Source organism: Mirounga angustirostris, unplaced genomic scaffold, assembly GCF_029215605.1.
Source record: "Mirounga angustirostris isolate CCGP_5_RB_7025 unplaced genomic scaffold, mMirAng1.0.hap1 SCAF_7, whole genome shotgun sequence".
NCBI lineage: Eukaryota > Metazoa > Chordata > Mammalia > Carnivora > Phocidae > Mirounga > Mirounga angustirostris.
The window spans coordinates 18,404,149-18,426,793 of NW_026991715.1; the positions used below are offsets into that span (position 1 = coordinate 18,404,149).

The following is a 22,645-nucleotide window of genomic DNA, read 5'->3' on the forward strand; positions in this document are numbered from 1 at the left end:
AGCCTGTGTAGAGCTGATTGTGACGTACCCCGGGCCACACGATCAGTTCTGCCACAGAGCCAGCCGGCAGCCATGTTGGCTCCTCAGCCCCCCGCCAAACTGAGCTCTCGGAGTATGTGAAGAGGAGGTTGCTGTTTCTGAGCTAGCCGTCTAACTTTTCTTCCCAGCACCTCTGGGGTCACAGCTTCCCACCCTATTTTCATCACTCTCTCAGGGCATGTAGCTTTGGGTCACTGCTAGAAATGGTCTCAAAAAGATAAGCTCTTTTCACACACCTCTGGCAAGGGAGTTACTTCTCTACTTCGCCATTCACTTTGAAGTAAAATTTGCATACGGTATACCAGCACTGGATTACTAGGGCGAGTTTGAGGAATGACCTGCTTTATACAACCTTGGATGAGTGCTGTGTACCCAGGGAATGCGAATTCAGCCTCTCCCTATCCTAGCTTCCAGACAGTCTTTATTAATCCTCGTTAAGACCAACGTGAAGTGACTTTCTTCCTTTCCACAGTTTCTTTTTGTCTCTTCTCTCTCTTTTTAAGTTACTATACTTAAAAGTGTTCAGAGCATGGTTCTTTCATGGCACTCACCTCGAGGTATTTTGAGCTGAGTGGGGAGAAGCAAGGAAAGAATCACGTGGGGAGGTGGAGGGAGTGTGGAAACCGTCTTAGAACGGGAAACAGGCATTATGATGAGGAGCTGAGGGCAGCTCTCTTAGCTTTGATGAAGCTGCATTTTAAGAGCATGGGCTTTGGAAGGGAGCTCCAGCCTTGCTCTGACCTTTGCTGACTACAGCACAGTAACTTCTCCTCTCCGAGATACCTACCTAACTTTTAAGGCTATTTTAAGCATTGAGTGACCAGATAAAATACAGGGAGCACTTAGCTTGGCACATAGTAAGTTGCTCTTAAAGTAGCTTGTGTTATTATCTCAGTGAATAATAACAATAATGTTTATATGACCAATGGTGAAGAAAGAACTCAAGGGGAAAAAAACCAGGCATTATGTCAGGACATTTTTTTTTTTTTAAATACAATAGAGCGTTTGTATTTATAGAAGAATCATCTGGCAGCAGCCTGTAATTTTGATGAATTAGGGATCTCTGCTTGGACGATAATAAAGCGCGTTAGGCAATAGCCGGCACTGTTTAGCAAATCGGGGATACCGGATTATGTAAGAGTCGAGTTTCAACAAGTTGACCCCTCGGAAACATAAATAAAGATTGCCCATCTGTAATTGTGTAGCTGCACTCAAGCCTTCCCCCACCCCTTTAAATAGGTTTCTATTGTTTGGATCTTTAACACGCCCTTACGCTTAAATCAGAAGGGGAAAAAAAAAATGGCAGCGGGTAGAATGGTTGAAACAGTAATGGCGCACATTCACTGGGTGCTCACTTGGGCAGAGGCATTATCTTGTTTAATCCTCAAACAATCCTGTGAGGCAGGAATTTCTCATGATCTTCGTTTTATAGATGAGCAAACCAAAGCATGGAGGTGTTACCCATCTTGTCCAGGGCCACCCAGCTCGTTGGGAGCACTCTGTCTCTGAAATACCTGCTCTGCACAGTACTTGACTGACTCTCCAGATGAATACAGTCTACTGCAGTGGTCCTTGTCAGGGTTGATTTTACCCACACCCCAAGGGATCATTTGGCAATGCCTGGAGCCATTTTTGGTTGTTATGGTTGGGGAAGGGTCCCACTGGCATCTAGTGGGTAGACACCAAAGATGCTTCTGAACAACCTAAAATGCACAGGAAAATCCCCTGCCACAAAGAACTGCCTGACCTAACGTGTTGGTCATACTGAGGCTAAGCCATCCTGTATCTTTTTTTAAACCACATGAAATGAAAGAAGCTCTAATATGGCAACCTCTATAACATGGCAGATTATTTTATAATAGTTCCGTCAGATCCAGGTTCAGTCCTTAAATGTGCCAGAATTGTATTGTTCTTAGATAATAACTTCTTGGGGAAAGCAGTGGTGACCTCGTTAATGTTGAAATGACTGTTCTCAGCCTCTTTAGGTAAACCAGGAGCAGTAAATGTTACAACTGCTTTAAGAGCCAAATGGAAGCTATTTGGATGCTGACATTTAAAAATGAAAATGTGTTCAACTTGTTAATTCACTGGCGTAAAAAGAATGTAGTCAGTCCCCCATAAGCATGCCTTCACTTTTAGGATTCCATAACCTCTGTCTCTGACAGCCCTTAATGCCTCTTCCCTGGTTGAGTGGCAGGAGCAGGGAGGAAAATGCCCAATATATTTGAAAAAGATGGTTCACCCAAGATGCCCAAATTCACAACTGCCCTTCTTATTCTCTAGTTGTGGCCCTATGACGTGGTCCGCGCTTTCTATCTCAAGATTTTCGCCTCCAGTCATGAGCCTGGTTCTTGTTTTAATTAAAACCCGAGCTGCATATTGGTTCAAGACAGCAACTAGAACTTTTTTGCCTTTACCTAATGAGACAGAACCCAGAAGGCAATCGCATTATTTTGAAGTTTCCCAGACCCCAAAATAACGTTCATCCTTTGCAAACTGCAGGGTTTAAACTACACGTTCTTGTAACCCTGCCATCTCAAAGGAGAGAACATTGCCCAATCCCAGCAGGTCGGGGAGGGAGATGAGGACACACAGAAACACCACAGTTCAAAGCAGGGCTTTTCTGTCTCTGCAAATGGGTTTGCAGATTTCTTTCTTTACTCCTGTGGAAGCCAGACCCCTCTCTCAAAAAAAGAAAAATGTGCTGGGATATTAGTTCTTACTAGCCGTAGGTGTATTTATTTTATTAAGAAAGGCCATTTTGCTTTTCCCAAAAATAGTAGTAGACACAGGACCGAACAAATCAGAGGCTGAACTATAGATCTATGGAGGGACCTCACCGCTAGCTCAGGCGTGGGCTCTGCCATGCACAGTGCCCCACACTGTGGGTCCGGTAACTTGGTTGAAGCCTCCCATCAGCTCCTATTGTCATCCGTTTGGCACATGAAAAAAATTGAGCCTTAGGGAGATCGTCTGGCTTTCACAGGGTTATAGGTACATAAGTGGCTGGGTCAGGATTTAAATACAGAACTCCGTGACCACGTTACTCTTCCCCATTCTGAGCGACTTGAGAGTAGGGACTCTGGACCAGTCTGTAAGATGCCATCAGTTTCCACATTTGGTACTGATGCAATTGCAAATCACTGTTTGGAAGTAATGGAGTTGGTATGTATTCTAAATAAAATGTAAAACAAGCTGAAGCAAACATAGGCAAATCTCTTAATTTTTTTGCCCTTGGGCTCCCCCATCTGTAAAATGGTAATCATCAGCTACCTATTGCCCTGGATTTTATGGAGAAAATATGAAATTTTATGTATGTATGTATATAAATCCATACCCACATATTTATGTAATACACACATATGTATACACACATGCCTATATGCATACACACATATACATGTAAATACCCCCCCACACACACATGCACGCACACAGACAGAAGTGAGGATATACTCCATTCCTCTACTCAGGAATTTTTGCCACCATTCTATACCACCGTGACCACAATTTTGGTGAAAAATGACATTTTTTGACAGCCTATTTTTTGTGCAGTTTGCATGAGATCAAGACAAACAAGTGTCCTTGCACTTCGCTATCCCCTTTAAGCCAACCCACAGAATTTTGTGGATTTATTTTCCTAAAGTGACTGAACCACTGCCTGGTAGGAAAATAACTTCTTATGGCAAACAAATCTCCTTTCAGTGGGTTTTCATATTTTTCCATCTTTGCACTAAAATGCCTGCCACCCTCTCTGGTTTGCATGCACCAATTTTTACTCAAAGCAATCCGCTGACACCTCCGAGATTTCATTATATTCCCACAAAGCCATTTCATAGCAGCGGGAGGCCCCAAGGAAGGGCACAGGGAACTCACCAAGTGGACTCAGAGAGTTGAGTGGGTCAAGAGTACAGTTTTTGCCCTGATTTTAGTAATGAAAAAGAATGAAGTTAATCAAGGTACAAAGAACCTGGCTTGCCTGTCCTCTCTAGCGAGAGGTCTACCTGAGTAAGATCCTATCATCCTTCCCTATGTGCTTCCTAGAAGGCGACCAAGACTCTCTCACGTGGCCTTGGGCTGCCTCGGCCCCTTCTTCACTGTCCCGTCCATCAGCCCTGTCCCTCCCAGCACTCACCTGCGCTCTTCCACATTAAAACTTTTCTTAGTGCTTCTCAGTATGATCTAGTTTTGTCGGGTGTTCACATGTTCTTTTGCAAATGTCCTGTATTCAAGTCTACGTTACCCTACACTCCTCCCTTCTGTGGCCCCCATTATCGAAAGCCTCGTGCCTTGTTCTGCTATCATATGTCATCTGTGTTCTCTTGTTTTCCAAACACCTGCCAGGAAAGGAATTAGTAATAATCTAATCCAGACAAGATGAATCATATGTTCATGTCCCATAGGTACTATAAGAGGCCGAGACCAGAACCTGGGCCCCACGTCTTGGACTCGATACCTCTTACTGAGAAGGTGGAGAGCAGCCTTATAGAATGATTTCCAAGAATGAACTACCCCTAGATTTTTTTTTTCTCTTCCCTTACTCTGCAGATAGCCCTAAAAGATCTTATCTTACCTGCTAGTTATAGCATGTATTAGATTCATAGCACGGATTATTTACACAAACCATTTACCTCTTATGTACCACTAGATTTTACGCTTATCTACTCAACAACACGTATTAAATGTTAACAGTGTGCCAAGAGCAATTCTAGGCTTTGGTGAACGACACAGGCTTGATCTATGTTCTCAGAGCTTACAGAACCCCATTGTAACAATTGAGCCTATTATGAAATGTCAGGTTAACTTCATAGAAGGTCAGATTTAATCACAATTTCAAGCTCTGCTCTTGACAGTCTTTATATTTCTGTGGTGATTGATTATTGGCCCATAATTAAAACTAGACCATCACTGAAGCTGAACAAGATTATAGCCAGGCATGTACCCCGCTGCAAGTTAAATTTCTTTTGTAATTCCTTTGTAATTTGTAACGTTTGCCTCAATAGTTGCCATTGCTTTGGCTTTGCTTCTAAATGCTCATTTTTATACTTGTTAATGTAAATAATATTAATAGCTAGCGTTTAGTGAACACTTCCTATGCATCAGACAGGATCACCTATGTCTTATGTGATTAGCTCATAATCTTCACAGCCATACTCTGATAGAAGTACCATTGTTACCCTGTTTTACAGATGAAGAAACTGATAAGAGATTAAGGAACTACTATTAGTTAGCTAGAAAATGGTGAAACCGGGGTATAACACGGGCAGTCTGGCTCTAGGTACCATGTAGGTAACTTCTGTTGAAATGACTTCTGCTGGGCCCGTTGGTCACCTCTGGTCAGCTCGGTTCATCCAGGTCTCTTCTCATCCATGACCACTCCTCCTAGCAGAAGGAGATCATTCAGTGCTGTGATATCTCATCAGCTTTGCCAATGTGGACCTTCATCTTTTGCCTGACTACGTGTTGGCATTATAATGCTACATGTGGTATATTCTTAAAATGGTCAAAACAGCTACTGAGGTTTCCCAAATACCAATTGCAAAGTATGTCTTAGCATAAAAGAATTCAATTATGATTAATTTTAAAAACCCTCTTGATGGAATAAAAACAAGGAACCAGAACAAAAATGCATTTGAAAATAGGATTGTTTGTAATATTTTTCTCTAACAAAGCCTAAATGGTAGAAAGAACTGTAACAAAGCAGTCTGGGATAAATATATGAAAATGTTGATCACCAGTATCTGCACTCTCTAGAGGCAGTGGCTGAAACTGTGGGCATCTGTACGGTCACCTGTGAAGTATGGAATGTGGAAAGAAGAATAGTCCAAGGACAGAACGGTGCAGAAGTATGTCCCACATGGTATGGGGAAAAAGAGGCTTCTACCAAAGAGATGGGAAAACAGTTTTCAGAAATATAGGAGGAATACTAAGGGAGCTTAAAAGGGAGAGAGGGATCTAAAGAATTTAAAGAAGTGGCCAATAGTGGGAAATAGACCATTTATTATAAAGTGAAGTGTTGGATTTTCCAGTGAAGACCCATTGGTGGCCATAATAAGAGTGGGGCCTTTGGCATTTGCAACGACGTGGATGGAACTGGAGGGTATTATGTTGAGCAAAATAAGTCAAACAGAGAAAGACATGTATCATATGATCTCACTGATATGAGGAATTCTTAATCGCAGGAAACAAACTGAGGGTTACTGGAGTGGGGGGTGGGGTGGGAGGGATGGGGGGACTGGGTGATAGACAACTGGGGAGGGTATGTGCTCTGGTAAGCGCTGTGAATCGTGCAAGACTGTTGACTCTCAGATCTGTACCTCTGAAACAAATAATGCAATATATGTTAAGAAAAAAAAAGAAGAAGAAGAAGAAGATAGCAGGAGGGGAAGAATGAAGGGGGGGAAATCGGAGGGGTAGATGAACCATGAGAGACGATGGACTCTGAAAAACAAACTGAGGGTTCTAGAGGGGAGGGGGTGGGAGAATGGGTTAGCCTGGTGATGGGTATTGAGGAGGGCACATTCTGCATGGAGCACTGGGTGTTATGCACAAACAATGAATCATGGAACACTACATCTAAAACTAATGATGTAATGTATGGAGATTAACATAAGAATAAAAAAATTGGGTGCCTGGGTGGCTCAGTTGCTTAAGCGACTGCCTTCAGCTCAGGTCGTGATCCTGGAGTCCTGGGATCGAGTCCCACATCGGGCTCCCAGCTCAGCGGCAAGCCTGCTGCTCCCTCTGACCTTCTCCCCTCTCATGCTGTTTCTCTCTCGCGCTCTCTAATACATAAATAAATAAAATCTTAAAAAAAAAAAGAGTAGGGCCTTTGGGATGGCAGAGTAGAAGCCATGTTGTGGTGGCTAGAGGAGTAAATGCAAGAAGCGAGGAAGGAGAGAAAAGAACCACAGCAATTCTCTCAAAAAAGATGGTGGTGAACCCAAGAGCAAGAAAGCCCATGGGCACCTGGGGAGGCAGCATATCTTGAGGTGGCGGGGGCGCTTATTTGTTTTTATAGGATCAGAGGAGAGAGCCGAGGTGGAGAGGGTGGCTGAAGAGAAAGAAGAGGGACGATGGCAGAGCCACAGTTCTGAAGGGACAGGAGAGGAAGAGACCTGAGCACAAGTGGAGGGCTAGTGGCAAAGGGGTGGACTGTTAGAGCTGCATCCTCGACACCATCTGTGGGGAGGGCTTGAAGTCAAGACATGCCTTCCTGAACTGGAAGGGCAGGCTGCTAGAGAGGGGGCCCAAACTGCAGAAACCCACTGTGTCTCTGAAAATCTCACTTCAGGGTGTGTCTGCTTCCGCGGCCAGCTTGGCGTGTACCCGTTGCCTTGTACGCCTGTTGAGACGCGTGCCTCACTTCTGGAAAGCTTTGTGAGAAATCATAAATTTCAGGAGAGTTGTTTGGATGGCTGGCTTAATTGTTTCTTTTGTAAACTTAATGAGACCTTAGTTGTTTAAAAGTCTCTAAACTTCAAAAGGTGCTGGGGATTTTCATTCTTTTATTCTCTGTGGCTCATTACTGTTTGAGTAATGTCTGCTTGTTCACCCAACTGGCTCCAGCTTTCTGGAGTCAGGGCCAAAGGCTTTCAGTACTGAACAATATCTAGGGTGGTCAGAGATGGCTTGTGTAGAGGATGGCTCTGTGTAGAAATCACGCACTGTTTTTATGAATCCCATGCACGTTCAAACTATTTTGCAGGGCAGAGTGACAGAAGTGACTGGCACAGGCTGGGATGTGTAGGATTGTCTTGTGTCACATCGACTCTGTAGTTTGCGAAGCTAAGTTTCAGTGTCAGCCCTTGGCCGTGGACTCTCTTGGAGGAGGAAAGACCAAAGAGAAGCCAAAGAACAGACTGGGACAGGCTGGGCTCTCCTCTTTTCCAGTCCCAGCTCAGCCCCCTCTTCCGGCACATCTTGATCCACTGAGCTTAAAATCAGGAATGAAGGTGGGGAGGGAAGAAGGGCTGTGTACATACATGGAGAACAGGTCAAGGGGAAGAGACAAAAACATTCAGCATCACTTTACTGCTTGCAAACTGACCTCACTTGCATTATCTCATATGATCACCTGTGTTCTATCTGTAAAGAAAGTGAGCCCCAGAGCTATGAAATGATTTATTTGTCCAGAACCCCAGTTAATAAATATCAGATCTGGGGCTTGAATCTAGATCTTCTGGCTCTGAATCCATTGTTCTTCATACAAAAGACTAAGACATCAGCCAGTACCCATACTATTAATCTACTAGAAGTGTAATTTTTTTCTTTTAGATATACCATGATTGCATCACTAGACTTGTAATAATGGGCCTTTCTAGGAAGATGAGTGCCATATAAATATTAACTTCTACTATTATTATTTTTATTATTGCCACTAAAATCATGGTTACGTTGGGAAATTCATTTTATTCAGTTCAGTAAGTGCCCAGTATCTTTGACAAATATATTGCCCACACCCTCGGAAAGCAGAGAAAGCAGTGATGGGAACATATAGGCTAAATGTCATGTGATGGAATCTGTAATGGACATGTGCCTAAAATCTATATATAAAGCAGTTGTTCTTGAATGTTAGCATGCATCAGAATCATCTGGTTGGCTTGTAAAAATACTGATTGCTGGGCTCTGCCCTCAGAGTTTCAAGGATGGGGCCCAAGAATGTGAATTCCTAACAAGTTTCTAGATAGGGTTGATGCCACTGGTCCAGACACCACTTTGAAAGCTGGAATTACTTCCATCTGGGAGGATGGGGAAGATTTTGTAGAAGTGATTCCTAAACAAAGTTTGAAGAATTAAAAAGAGTTTGCCTAATGGAATGGGTGGAATGGCGTTTCAGGTGGACAGAATAGCATGCATAAAGGTATAAACAGGTAGAACAGTAGACAGGGGATCAATAAGAAATTTCACTTGGCTGTAGTCAAAAGAGAAGTGGACAATGATAAGAGATAAGCCTGACCTCGTGGAGGCTTTCACGTGCCATGCTAAGGCTTTACCCTGTAGCCCGTTTGAAACAGAGAAGCACCTTAGTCAAATTTGCATTTTAGAAAGCTAATTGATTCTAGTCCAAGTATGGAAGCATGGAGGAAATTCCCACTTAGTACCTAAATATGAAAGAGCTCTTTTGAACATCTATAATATTATGCCCAGGGATTAATCAGACATGTGCTAGCCTTGATATTTCAGTCAAATAGTTAATAAGACGCTCTGTGCCATGCATTCATGCAAGTCAAAGACACCATCCTTTCCCTGGGGCACTTGGGGGAGCCAACACTAACACCTAGGAAGCAACAGAGCACAAGGCAAGGCAGTATTTTACCAAAGGCAGAGAAGAGTGGAATCTTTTAGGGCTGAAGCAGTTAGCCAGGTTTCATGCAGAAAGCAGAGCACCATCTGGCCTTGCAGAACAGTAGCTTTTGCCTGGCCAGAGGAAGGCTTTGCAGGCAAACAGGACCCTGGAGTAAAGGTACAGAAGGTGGAACTAAACATTGAACACACAGGGTCATTGAAGAAGCAGAGGCAGCTGGTCAACCCATAGAGGGGGCTTTTCTTGAGACATGATAGAGGAGTGGAAATGAAGTTTGGTTCACAAAGGCTATTTCTGTGGGATTAACCTCTGGAAGACTTTTTTTTTTAAAGAATAAATTAGAGCAACACAGAGCCAGGAAATATGGTGCTTCTGAATCATCTGCAAGCCCCCTCTCTCTTATCACCCAAGAATAATAGCTATCAAGGTAACAGAATACAAAGGCATGGGTTGGGGGCAAGAGACAGGGAAGACACATTGGCTTTGGTTCTGGTAGGGCCAAAATGACAGTAGTTGTTGCCCAGGGAGCTGGCCATTGTCCGAGGAGTGAGGTGGGTTGGCGATCAGACAGCTCCTTATGAAAGGCCATCTGTCCTTTGCACTGGGATGAGGGCCTGGGAAGCCCTCCCTTTCAGCTCCCAGATGGTAATACAATGCACTTATGTAAGGGAGACTTCCTGGGTCATTTGCTTATTCCTGAATGTGCACATATGAAAATGTTTTTGCATGTTGGTTTTGTGAATTGGGTGTTTCCACGGCTACACTTCCCATCATGACCTAACCATACAGCATTCTCTTTAAGCTTTATGTTCTATCCAAAGAGCAGTGTGTGTGCTTACTGAAGCAAATACACAAACGGATGTTTCCTTGTGTCTTTATAAAGGATGGTGGATTTGTTCACAGTGTAGGTTGGAGTCTTTGCTGAATTCGACATTCCCTATACCCTTACAGTTATCCAGAACTTTGATTTTCTGGCCAATGCGTCATCTTTTTCTCAGATTGCTGTACCACCCTTGTAATTTTCATGACCAGGAGCGGCGTATGACTTTTTCTTCAAGGTCATTATTCCCAGTGAATTAAGATGTCTGACTTCACAAACGTGACTTTCTGTATGCCGGGGGTGGAGAGGCAAAGCTGCCACGTGGGATGGAGGTTGAGGCAGTGGGTGGGGCTCAGCGAGGCTAGTCTTCTGCCTGTAACTCAGTCCCCACACCAACCAGGCCACCTGCGCTGCTCCAATTTAAACCTTATTACATGACCAGTTACTGCATGCTACGGACCTTTGAGGTCACAGAGGAAGAGCTGAATGTACAGCTAATAATTCAGAGATTCTGACATGCCTCACTTTGGGGCGAGAGGTAGCAGTTAGGATGCACATGGCTGAAAATGCAGACAGCAATACACCCAGGTTAATCAAATATATATCATTAAGCCCAGTGAGCGACCTTACTGAATTTATCACTAACTATATTTCAACACAATCCATCTTAAATTCCCTCTTTCTAACATTTTGCCTTGGAAGAAAAACAGAACAAAACAGAAGGAGAGGGGGTGAGACTTTGCCAAGGGGTGTTTTCCTGGGGCACATAGCAGCTGAAACACAAGGCCTCATTTTAATTGAATTATAAACTGTGTAATTATTTAACCCATACCAGCTGGTCTCAAGAAGCTACCAGATTCCTTGGAGAGCTTGTACTTGGCCAGGAACATAAGGTACCTTATTAGTAACAAGAAAAACACCTTCTGTACCTATGTTAACCCCAGCCCCCAAAGAGCATACAGCAAAAGGGGAAAAATGCCTTAAGTTCATTTTTGGTTTAAGAGAGAGCCCTCCTTCCTTCTGAGTATGTGAGTAGATTGACTAAAGGCACTGTAGTCTTTAAGGAATGGGCACCATAAACAGGATATTATTGCATCAGACAGGTAAGAGTAATTTCTCTAATTAGTCATTTGAGATTTCATTTTTCACTTGGAAGAACTGGAAATTTAATTTGTTTGTGACAGGCAATTGGCAAGCTACCACTGCCCCTCCCTCAGTTTTGCTGTCCTGACATCATGGAGGAAGCACTGGGGGGTCTCGATGTAGACACTTGGCTTCATTTATCAACATCAAGCTAACTAAAGTACCTTCTTATTGACAAATGTGTCCTTATTACACATTCCTCACTTGTAATGCTAGAATAATCCTAATGAGCTTCCCATGATCATTTTTCTTTCAGATTAAAGATTTGTTCTCAATCCCCCCCAAATTTTGCAGCAGTCTAAGTAATTTATAATACATTCTCATTGCCATAAGAACATCGTTCTCAAAGGTACAGAGCAAGATATTTTTAGGGAGCCGTCTTTTAGGGATTAATGTGTGATTCAAGACAGTTGTTTGATTAAAGAAATAGTTCATCCTATCTATTTTGTTTTAAAACATACTTCTCTAAAGATGGAATGGCATCAGGCATAGTCCCCATAAATCATAGCTATTGATTTTACATTTGTTTTAGCTCATCTGATTTTATGACCCCTCGTGTTGTAATTTGTTATCCTGAGAGCTGGTCCCTGAGTTGGTACTGGGTTGATGCTGGGAGGTGGTTTCTTTCAGTTCGGACTAATCTATACATGAAACAGATTAGTTTGCAGACACAGAACCATGCTCCTCTTGCTTCTCATAACATTTCCCCCGGTATTTCCCATGGAGCTCACAGATGCCACCCAGTGACATCTCTGGCAGGTGGTAACATGAGGGACCTTTACGTAGTCCAGCCAGTGTGGGCACAGGTAAGGCTCCTGGCAGCCCTGGGTGCTGCCAGAAGCCGGGGCCTTCTCTCTTCGGCTCTTCACACCCGGATTCCAAATGCAAATATTCTGGACACCTTCTGGAAACTCTTGAGCCAGAAAGTTCTTCCATCCTCCATCAGTAGTAGAAGTAATGGGAGAGAGAATGTCTGCTTGGCCACACCTTGCATGTGAAAGCGGGGAGGGGGGCATGTAGCCCCTTTTAATGTGCATCTACTTCGATGCTTCTAGGTGGAGCTTGGGATGCAGCCAGATCCCTAAAGCAGCCCATTTCAGATAAAATTAGACAGACTTTCTGGATATATCCGTGGTGTACTCAAGGATCGCTTCTTGTGTTTTGCTTTTTCTGGCCAATTTGAGTGAATGTGACGCTCTCGTTTTAAAGTGTCGTTTTCTTCCCTTTGTCCTCTGGCTTGCCATTCAGTACTCAGTCACGTCGCTGAAGACCATCCCAGAACTGTGCCGAAGATGTGATTCGCAGAGCGAAGACAGATCAGGTACGTCTCTCTCCTCATCCCCCCTCCTGCCCCGGACTCTTAGAGAGTGGAGGACTCCAGGGAGCTGTTTCCCCCCTCACACTCCTTGCTCCTGCCTTCTGTCTTTCTCTTATGGCCTCTCCCTTCCTCCCCCCTACACACACGCCCTCTGCAAACAGATGTCAGGTCACCCCCCAAAGGCTAACAGGACGGGGAGGCCCTAATGAGGACGCGGTTGTATACAGCTAGATGGAGGCCATCATTTCGACAGCTCCAAACCACAGTATACGCAGCAATTTACTGAAAACCCGAGAAACCATTGGTGACAAAACATAATGATGCAGGCGCCAATGAAAAAATGTTGGATGCATTCACTACCCATATGGCCAGGACCAGCTTGGGGAATGGTGCTTCGCCAGAGTCTGAAACCCTATCAGGGATGCGACATGATAGGATCTGCAAGAAGGCATACTGTAACAGTTAAGATTAAAGCAAAGCTTTGGAGTTTAATAGTGTAAACTAAACAGAGAATTATGGCATATAGATGAAAACCAGCTGGTTGACCTTTTCTCCTTACACAAACCCCCACCCCCTGGCAAAAAAAAAAAAAAAGGACATTCAGCATTGTTTTTCCCTCTGTGAATCAAATTAAGCCTCTCTCCTTTTCTCTCCGTGATGGGCAAAAATGAAAATGAAAAAGGATGTCGATGGGGGCGATACCATGGCGTTAAACTATGGAAGGATGTTTATCATTTCTCGAAGTAATTACTGTAAGGCATCGCCATTAATCGTGCCAAAGCTGGGCCTCTTCTGATAGTAGCTTGAATCCTGAGAACCGTGGGCTATGGAAGGCTCAAGATAATCCTCCGATTATGTGTATCGTGTTTCAAAATAAATAGATGGCCCTTACCTGGACAGCTACTAGAATTCTAGGCTGTTCTCACTGAAAGGACTTGCACAAAGCTAATTTATTTGTCTCCTGGACGGCTCGCTTTCTTTTGACATTTTGCTTAGATGAGATGGGGCAAATAATCAGTCTTTCTAGGTTTGTTTATCTCTGTGTTTTTGCGAGTGAAAGTAATGCTTCAGTGTTTGGGGGTTGTTTCTGTTTTTTAAATTTCAAACACACTCAAGTTTCTGTCGTGTTTAACGGAGGCTTTGGCCACGAGGCTCTAGGGATGTGCCTCCTAACAAGGCATTGCCAGGTTCCAAGTTGAATTGTTGACTGGGGGCAGTGACTTGAGTTCAGGTTAGGATTCAGTCAATTATCAGCTATACAGCCTAGAGCCTGAGACTGATTGTCTACAAAATAAAGAAGAAGCTTGTTCCGCCAATGTTACCAGGCACTGTTAGGGTGAAAATTAGGTGATGTATCTGAAGTTATTTTGTAGATACAGGATTTTCTTCTTTAACTAGAGGTGGGGAGTAAGAGAGAAGAAATAATAGCAACCATTTGCATCGTGCTCAGTGTGGGAGGTCCTATGGTAAACCCTTCACTCACGTTAACTCAGTTAATCCCAAAATCCCCATGAGCTGAGTACTTATGATGTTTATGTTAGAGGTGGGCAAACTGAGGCACAGAGCAGAGAAGTTAAATATCTTGCCTAGAGTCACAAGCAGTTAAGTTGCAGAGCTGGGATTCACACTGCAGCAAGTCTGTCTCTGGAGTGGGTTCTCTTATCCATTGCATACACTTCCCCTCAGATAGCTTGATTTCGAGGCATTCATTTAGTTTTATGGTATTAGCCTTTTAAAAATTTAAAAATCAGCATTCTCCCTCATTGATTAAGTGGTGAATTTCTCTTCTCTGTTCAGTAGCTATTCTTGCTTACCAAGGTAAGTAAATTAAGCAAAGCTTTTTAAAAATAATTTTTCCTGGGGCTGGTTCATCCCATTTTCTCCAGGTCATGTGACTTCTCGCCACTTCCACAATAGGTGATATTGGACATTTCTTCTCTGGTTGAGAAGGAGGCAGAAGCCTTTAAACTTCACTCAGAGCAAAGACCCAGTGCTCAAGGTCATTGGCAATAATTAGACCTGACAAGAAATGGATGCCTGTGGCCTGTGGGCAAGACTCAGGCCTCTTAATGGAATCATATGTACACCTCCAATGGAATCACATGGACACTTCATTTGGAGGCTGTCAAACCACTTTCTAATAGAGCCAGAGTGATTCTAGAAAAAGAACACATAGAAAAATCCATCTCTGTAGCATCACTGTAGATTATCTGTGAGCTCCTTTAAAAGAAATTTCAACATGGTAAAGATTTTTCATAGCTAGTTTCTGAAAGAACTGAGCCATTCTTGATTCACTCCTAGGACATGCAGCTGTAGAAATACCCTTGGCACCCCTCCGGTCTTCCCATGTCAACCACCCAGGAGGGCTTGCAAATTTCCATCTTTACGGTAATCTTTTCAAACAGATGGAAACAGAAGGCACACTGGCCTCTGAGAAGAGTCCACACCTTCTTTTGGATGGGGCACCCACTGGAAAAACTTTTCCCCAAACCTCCTGTCACTTAGAATATACTCTGCCTCTTTATCTTTCTCAAGTTTGTTAAGCAATTTCTATTTTGTGTAGGTTGTCAAATGCTACCATTCATCCTTGCATTAACAAGCCCTTGATCAGATGTTCTTGGGCCCATTTGTTCTTTTATTTATTCGTTCAGCAGATAACAATATTTCTCTGTCATAGGCACTCAGGACGTGGTAACAAATAAGACATAGACGAGGCCCCCGTTCTCGTGATGTTTATGTTCTAGGGAGTGACAAAAAAATAAACCAGATCATTTCACCCAGTGATAAGAGGTAACTCAAAGCAATGTGATAGAGTAACTTGTAGGAGTTGGAGGAGGGCACTTGCGGGGGTCTGAGAGTGTTAGAAGGACCCAGCCAGTCGATAACCAGGGAAGATCACTGAAGGCAGAGGAACTAGCAAGTGCAAAGGCCCTGAGCCAGGAATGAGCTTAGCATGTATGAGGAAGAAGAAAAAGAAAACCAATCTCAGCAGGGTGATTAAAATGAAGATATGAGGTCTGGGAGATGGTCAGGGTCAGACTCTGTAGGGCCCTATCGATCATGTATGCGGATTTGGGTTTTATGCTAAGTGCCATAAAAAGCACCGCCAGCAGGATTTCAATTTTTCTAAAATCTCATTACTTGGAAAGAAGCCTTGGTGTGTAGAATCATTACTCTCAACAGAAGAAGTGACCCAAAAATCATCCAGTTGGAGAGAGAGAGGGCAAATAATAAAGTAAATGGGTGAAGTGCTAGAAATTTTTGAATAAGGATAAAATTTATACAGGTGTTCTTTGTGCTGATTATATATTTTAACACTTTTATAAATTTACATATGAAAAAATTATTTACAAATAAAAAGTTTTTTAAAAGACAAAAAAAAAAAAACTAATAATAATCACTTAGTCCAAAATCCATAGTCCAAAATCCATCAGATCTTCAAAGAGGATCCTAATTATCCTGCTTATACTTCATGGCTCCAGTGACAGAGAGTTCACAGTCTCATGAGGCGCGGCCTATCCATAAAAGCTCATTTTTTCATTCAGTCAAAATCAGTGTCCCTCAAATTACCATCCCTCATCCCTGGTTCTTCCTTTGGATCCATGGAGAAGGGCAACCCCTCCTGGACAAGGTGCCCCTACGTGTTTAAAGATGGCAGCCACTCTTGGTCTTGTCTTCTCCGGGTTGAAATTTCCCTCCATGGTTTTAAGTCTATCCTGCTCATCCTTCTTGCTCTCTCATGGATGACTGCAAATGACCAGCGTCCTCCTTAAAGTGGAACCCTCAGAACTGAACCCGAGGTTGCTCCCTGCATGGTCTGAGGAGAGCCTGCCAGCCCCACAGGTCACCCTCCAGGACTCCCCACCTAGCTGTCCTGCCTTCCCAAGTGAGCTCCAGAGACAACGCTCGTGCCTGTCCTTTCTGCCTGTTTCTCAAGTGTCCTGAGAGGAGCAGGAACGTCAGAGGAGCCTGTTGGTGGCCTTAGAAGCCTCTCTGTGAGACATCCAGCCCAGAGCTCACCCCCCTTCATCCCTAGACCCTGGGCCACGCTATGGTGGGGTCCGAGAAAGCAAAATGGCAGTGTGGTCAGAAGCCTGGGGCAGCATCCCACTACCTTCCACCGGCTGTCCCACGCACACGAGTGTGCCCTAGAGGTGCGCTTCCTTTAGCTGAAGGCTTTGACTCCTATTGAAATCTGCACTTCCCTCTGACAGGAGTGATATTTTAAACTGTCCTCTACCCATTACACTGCACTATGACCGAGCTTCACATTTCTGTGAGAGAAGTTTTGAAAAGACCTGCGAAGGTATTGCAGAGACCACAAGAAGGTAGGAGAGGGAAGTGAAGAGCTAGAAATTGGACACTTGAGAACAGACTTGGCCTCTCTTGAGATTTCCTCGTTATTTCTTAGGTGTTCTTCCAGTCCTCCGTAAACAGCTTCTTTGTCCTCAGGATGATTCTCTGAGGGAAGACCATGACTATGCCCAATTCATTGATGAGGAAACCAAGATGCCTAGAGGATAAATAACTTGCCCAGAGTCCTGGAGCTGGCACATCTTTAAAACCAGCCGTGCTGGGCGCCTGGGTGGCTCAGTTGGTTAAGCGACTGCCTTCGGCTCAGGTCATGATCCTGGAGTCCCGGGATCGAGTCCCGCATCGGGCTCCCTGCTCAGTGGAGAGCCTGCTTCTGCCTCTCTCTCTGCCTGCCTCTCTGCCCACTTGTGCTTTCTCTCTGTGTGTCAAATAAATAAATAAAATCTTTAAAAAAAAAAAAAAAAAAACCAGCCGTGCTGACTCCGGAGCCTTATGAAGTTGAGTCAACTGAGTAATTGTCGTCCAAGGAGCCACGTGTGGCTACTAGCGCGAAGCAGGGATTAGCAGCAAGGAAGTTATGTGTGAAAAACTTGCACATCTCCAAGGAAGTCATTTGTGAAACATTCGCAAGTATTCTCTGCTTAATCCCCGCTGCTCGTGCAGGAGAAGGGGCCAGCGCAAGGCAGAGACTGTTAATTCTGCCCTCCGGTCTTCTCCAAATGAGGGCTAATATACGCCGACATACGGTATTCAAATCCAACATACTCAGTTTCATTGACTTCGAGTTTTCTTTAACTAATTGGACATTCAAATACACATTCCTTTCAATTCACGGTGCTTTAAGTGTCTTGTGATTCTTTGGAAATATGTACCTGCTAAGCTCAGTGGATAATTTTCTCATGAAAGAAGGCAGATCAATATTAATGCAGCTCGGCCTCCGAGAACGAGATGCGCCAAGGAGAGAAAACTAAGTTATGTAACAGTAATAAATGGCCCTGGCATGTGTTTGAGAAGAAATTCTGAACGAGGGCGCCTGGGTGGCTCAGTTGGTTAAGCGACTGCCTTCGGCTCAGGTCATGATCTTGGAGTCCCGGGATCGAGTCCCATATTGGGCTCCTTGCTTAGCAGGGGGTCTGCTTCTCCCTCTGATCCTCCCCCCTCTCGTGTGCTCTCTCTCTCTCATTCTCTCTCTCAAATAAATAAAATCTTTAAAAAAAAAAAAAGAAATTCTGAACGAATTTTAATACCTATATAACATGGACGAAAATTTGCATGACAGTGAGTAAAGGAGAGCCATTCTTTTTTGAACTTCATATCTGATACCTATCTGGTAAAAGGCATTTTGGTGGTAGATGTAAAAGCATTGCAGATTTGCTATATTTTTAGCCCCTCAGAATGCAGATTTTGTGACAAACTCTGAACCTTTGAAAATATGTGGTTTCTCTAAGATGTTCAAGGATTTCAGCCAGCACCAAAAATAGTAAATTGACGTGAAATTTATCCTGTTAACCCTTCTGTAACATAGCTGATGATGCCAAATATGTAAACCCTCTATTTTCGATTTTATTAAGGTTTAATGCTAAAAGCTTATAAGTGAAGGTTGGTGGGGCAGTTTAAATTTGAAAAGCCTTCTGATGACTCCATCTCATGTGATATATTGCAAAATGGACTCCAAAGAATAGGGAAACACGTTTTCTAAGACCTCGATTAAAAAAACGAACACTTCAACCCAGGACAGCAAAGAATCGAACACCTATGACAAAAATCCCAGTTTATCTAACCACAGCAAAACCTCTAGATGAGAATGTTATCAAGAGAAACACTTATTTTTATTTCTCTTTAACAAAATCCTACTTATCATTCATTATAAAAAATGGAAAGCAAAAATTACAGTTAATCCTGCCACCAAAACAAAATGTGACTCTATTTCTTTCTAGAATTTCTTTTCCCGAGGCCTTGTTTTTGTTTCGGTTACAATCATCACGCAGGGAAAGTTTTATCTGCTGCTACAGAACGTGCGTGGCCATCGTGTCGAGTAAAACCCGGAACTTATCTGTGAAAGCATACACCTGCGCCCTCTGTCCGGACGCAGAGACCATCTCTGCCTTTTTTTTTTTTTTTTAAGATTTTATTTATTTATTTGACAGAGAGAGACACAGCGAGAGAGGGAACACAAGCAGGGGGAGTGGGAGAGGGAGAAGCAGGCTTCCCGCGGAGCAGGGAGCCCGATGCGGGACTCGATCCCAGGACCCTGGGATCATGACCTGAGCTGAAGGTAGTCGCTTAACCAACTGAGCCACCCAGGCGTCCATAACTTTCCTTAAAAAAAAAAAAAAAAAAAAAAAAAGATTTTATTTATTTAAGAGAGAGAAAACAACAGGGGGAAGGGGCAGAGGGAGAAGTAGGCTCCCTGCTCTTCAGGGAGCCCGATGTAGGGCTCGGTCCCAGGACCCTGGGATCATGACCTGAGCTGAAGGCAGTCGCTTAACCAACTGAGCCACCCAGGCGCCCCCATCTCTGCCTTTAATCCATTAACACTTAGCTTATGTTTCTGCGAGAAAGGCTACAAGTCAGTATGGGGCAAGACAGGAGCAGGGGGGCTATTGAAAAGTTAAAAGTAAAACTCTGGTAATGTTGCAAGTAACGTAAGGGGCTCGAAGGAGCAGAACATCAATACATCGCACGCTTGGCCCTTGCTCTCTTCATTTGCACATTTCTTGTCTTTCCTTAGCCATAGCTACAAGTACCACAGCTCCCTGGTGTTCTAAAACTTTACTAGCATTGGGGAATTAAGAAAGAAATGAGACAATGTAAAGGGAGAGGAACCTTAGGGGAAGGGGACCCAGTCTCCTCTCCCCTGATTTAGTTTATTTTTATTGGACTCTGAGAAACATGTTTCGCACCCTCAAAATTGATACAGAAATCTTGGTAGAAGTGATTTCAAGGAAGTGTGCAGGAGGCAAGGATGAAAATTCGGAAGCAGGGAGATAAGCATCATTTAGGCAGGAAGGGAAAGACTTGAAGCTGAGCGACAAGGAAGAAGTGATACCGAAGCCAAGTGCCTTGTACCTTGCATGGCCTCCAAAGTTCGTTCCTGTCGTAAGGGAGACTGGTTTCCTAGTCCTGTCTTCCCAATCCAAGGCAGAAGTGTGAGTGTGTGTTAAGGGTGTGGGGGCGGGGATACAGTTTTGGAACTTCATAGCATCTCTGAGAGCATCCCGCTTCTGGCTGGAAACATCTCCTTTTCCTTTTGTCTCCCAAAATTAAATGCACTCTATCTTCCCATTTAAAATGAGCCCTCCTTGGGGCATCTGGATGGCTCAGTCAGTTAAGCATCTGCCTTCGGCTCAGGTCATGATCCCAGGGTCCTGAGATCGAGTCCCGCATCGGTCTCCCTGCTCAGCAGGGAGTCTGCTTCTCCCTCTGCCTGCTGTTCCCCCTGCTTTGTGCTCTCTCTCTCTGACAAATAAATAAATAAAATCTTAAAAAAAATGAGCCCTCTTTGTCCACACACCTCCTTTGCTCTGACTCTTCCCTTAAAAAAATAAAAGTGATAAAAGAAACTCAAGTCATAGAAACAATCCTGGAATCTCATAGTTGAAGGATCCTTGGAAAGAGTCAAGAGTGAACACAGAAGTCCAGACCCTTTGGGGGCACCTCACAGAGTGGCCCAGGGCCAGAGCCAGCACCATGGGCATCACCTGGGAGCTTAGAAAGGCAGACTCTCAGACCTTCCCTCCAGACCCCCGGATCAGAATCTGCATTTTGTAACAAGCTCTCCACGTGATTGGTGCATATTCAAGTTTGAGGAGCACTGATTTAGGACACGCTGGTGCTCACCCAGTGTCCGTGATGAGTGTCACTCCGAGCTCAAAACCAAGCAATAGTTCCCCAAGGGGGTTCTCAAGACATAGAGTGGGAAACTCCTGTGGCCTTTAGGGCCCTGAGTGATCTTCTCCTGGTTCAGCGAGCTTCTTCGCATGCTCCCTCCCCCCACAGTCTGCTGCCACATCAGGGAACCTTCTTCAGTTCTTCCACTGTGCTCTGTTTTCCATGTGACATTTCCTTCTTCCACCTCCCGCCTCACCTCTCCTCAGGACCCCTTTCCCTGACTGCCAAAACCACCATGTTCCAATAGAAATACAATGCAAGCCACTGACATGATTTATTTTTTTTTCCTAAGAACCACATTTTAAAACTATAAACCAATGAGATTAATTTAATATCTTTAATTTAACCCAATACATCAAAACTGTTATTTGAACGTGGGTCACCAGCCACATTTTAGCTGCTCAAGAGCCACAGGTCTAGTGGTTCCCATTTGGGACAGTTTGAGCCTAGATGATATTAGCGCTGCTCTCCCAACTTCCTCTATTATTTCCTAGCTCCCTATAGCTTCCTCCTCTTCAAATATCTGCGTCTCAAAAAACTATTAACAATACGATAGTTTAATATCAGTTTTCTCTAGTAGACTAAGTGTTATGTCTCTTGTTTATTATGGAATCCCCAGCGCCTGATGCTGGAGCCTTGTGTATCTGAGGGATGGATGAGCAAATGAAGGTGTGACGAGGCGAAAGAAAGCCTCCCTTCTTTGGCTTTTGTATCATAACTGAGGTATGAGCCAGCTGATCGTTTGCTTCTTTTCATTTGGTGTGACACCCTGATCCTTCAGCTTTCCTCTTTTATCTGTATCTGTACTGTCAGTATCCTTCTCTCTGCGGGGTCATTACCCTCATCCAACAAACACTCTCTGATCATCTCCTGTCTTAAAAAGCAAGCAAACAGGGGGCACCTGGGTGGCTCAGTCGGCTAAGCATCAGACTTGATTTCGGCTCTGGTCATGATCTCAGGGTTGTGAGTTTGAACCCCACGTAGGGCTCTGCACTGAGTGTGAAGCTTGCTTAAGATTCTTTCCCACTCCCTCTGCCCCCCCCCCAACGTCCCACCCCTGCATGCGTGCTCACTCTCTCCCTCTCTTAAAAAAAAAAAAAGCAAACAAACAATGCCCCCTCTGGTGACTCCCACCCTGGTTCTCTGTTCCTTCCTCTCCCAGCCCCCTCTACCACTTCCAAGTACAGCCAACCTACTATAAAGAGTTAGGGGAACCCCCATCTCCAGCCCTCCCCCCTCCTTCACTTGAAGTATCTCCAGCCTGACCTCCACCTCCCTAGGGAAGGCCACGACTTCCATGTTGTCACATCTGCTGACACGGATACTCTCCTCTCTCTTGGCCCCTATTTGAGACTATTGACCGCTCCTTTCTGGAAGCATTCTCCTCTCTTGGCTTTGTGATACCACCTATCTCCTCATTTTTCTACCAATATTCTGACATCTCCTTATCTCCTTTGCAAGTCCTCCTCCTTCTTTACTTGGACTTCAAATATCCAAGTGGGACTTCTGTATTCAATAGGACCCTCTCTCCTCTCAGTCTCCAAGTCTCTCTGGGTTGGGAGCTCATCCACTGTCATGGCCTCAGATGTCACTTACATGCTGCTTCTGCTTGCCTGGGCTTCCAGCCACCTCCTTACGTACCGGCCGCATGTCTATGTTGGATGTCTTGTGGAATTCTAAGAGGAATCCTTGAATCCCATTCCCCGACTTGTTCCTCCTCAGGCGCTCCCTCAGTCATGGGCATTCAGTTTACTGATACATCCACTCAGGGACTGCAGCCAGAATTCTCTCTCTCCCTCACACTCCCCATCAG

The 22,645-nt window shown here is 44.2% G+C and overlaps 1 protein-coding gene across 13 annotated transcripts in view; it reads left to right on the forward strand.

Annotated features, from left to right (window-relative positions):
• Positions 1-22,645, forward strand: part of SNCAIP (synuclein alpha interacting protein) — a 182,151-nt gene that overhangs the window by 81,847 nt on the left and 77,659 nt on the right. For all 13 annotated transcript variants that reach the window (XR_010412963.1, XM_064595815.1, XM_064595822.1 and 10 more), the window contains exon 3: positions 12,558-12,630. Coding sequence is in view for 12 of the 13 variants with exons in the window: in XM_064595815.1 (XP_064451885.1) it covers positions 12,558-12,630 (73 nt within the window). In the remaining variant the exon portion in view is untranslated. The remainder of the gene's footprint in view (positions 1-12,557; positions 12,631-22,645) is intronic.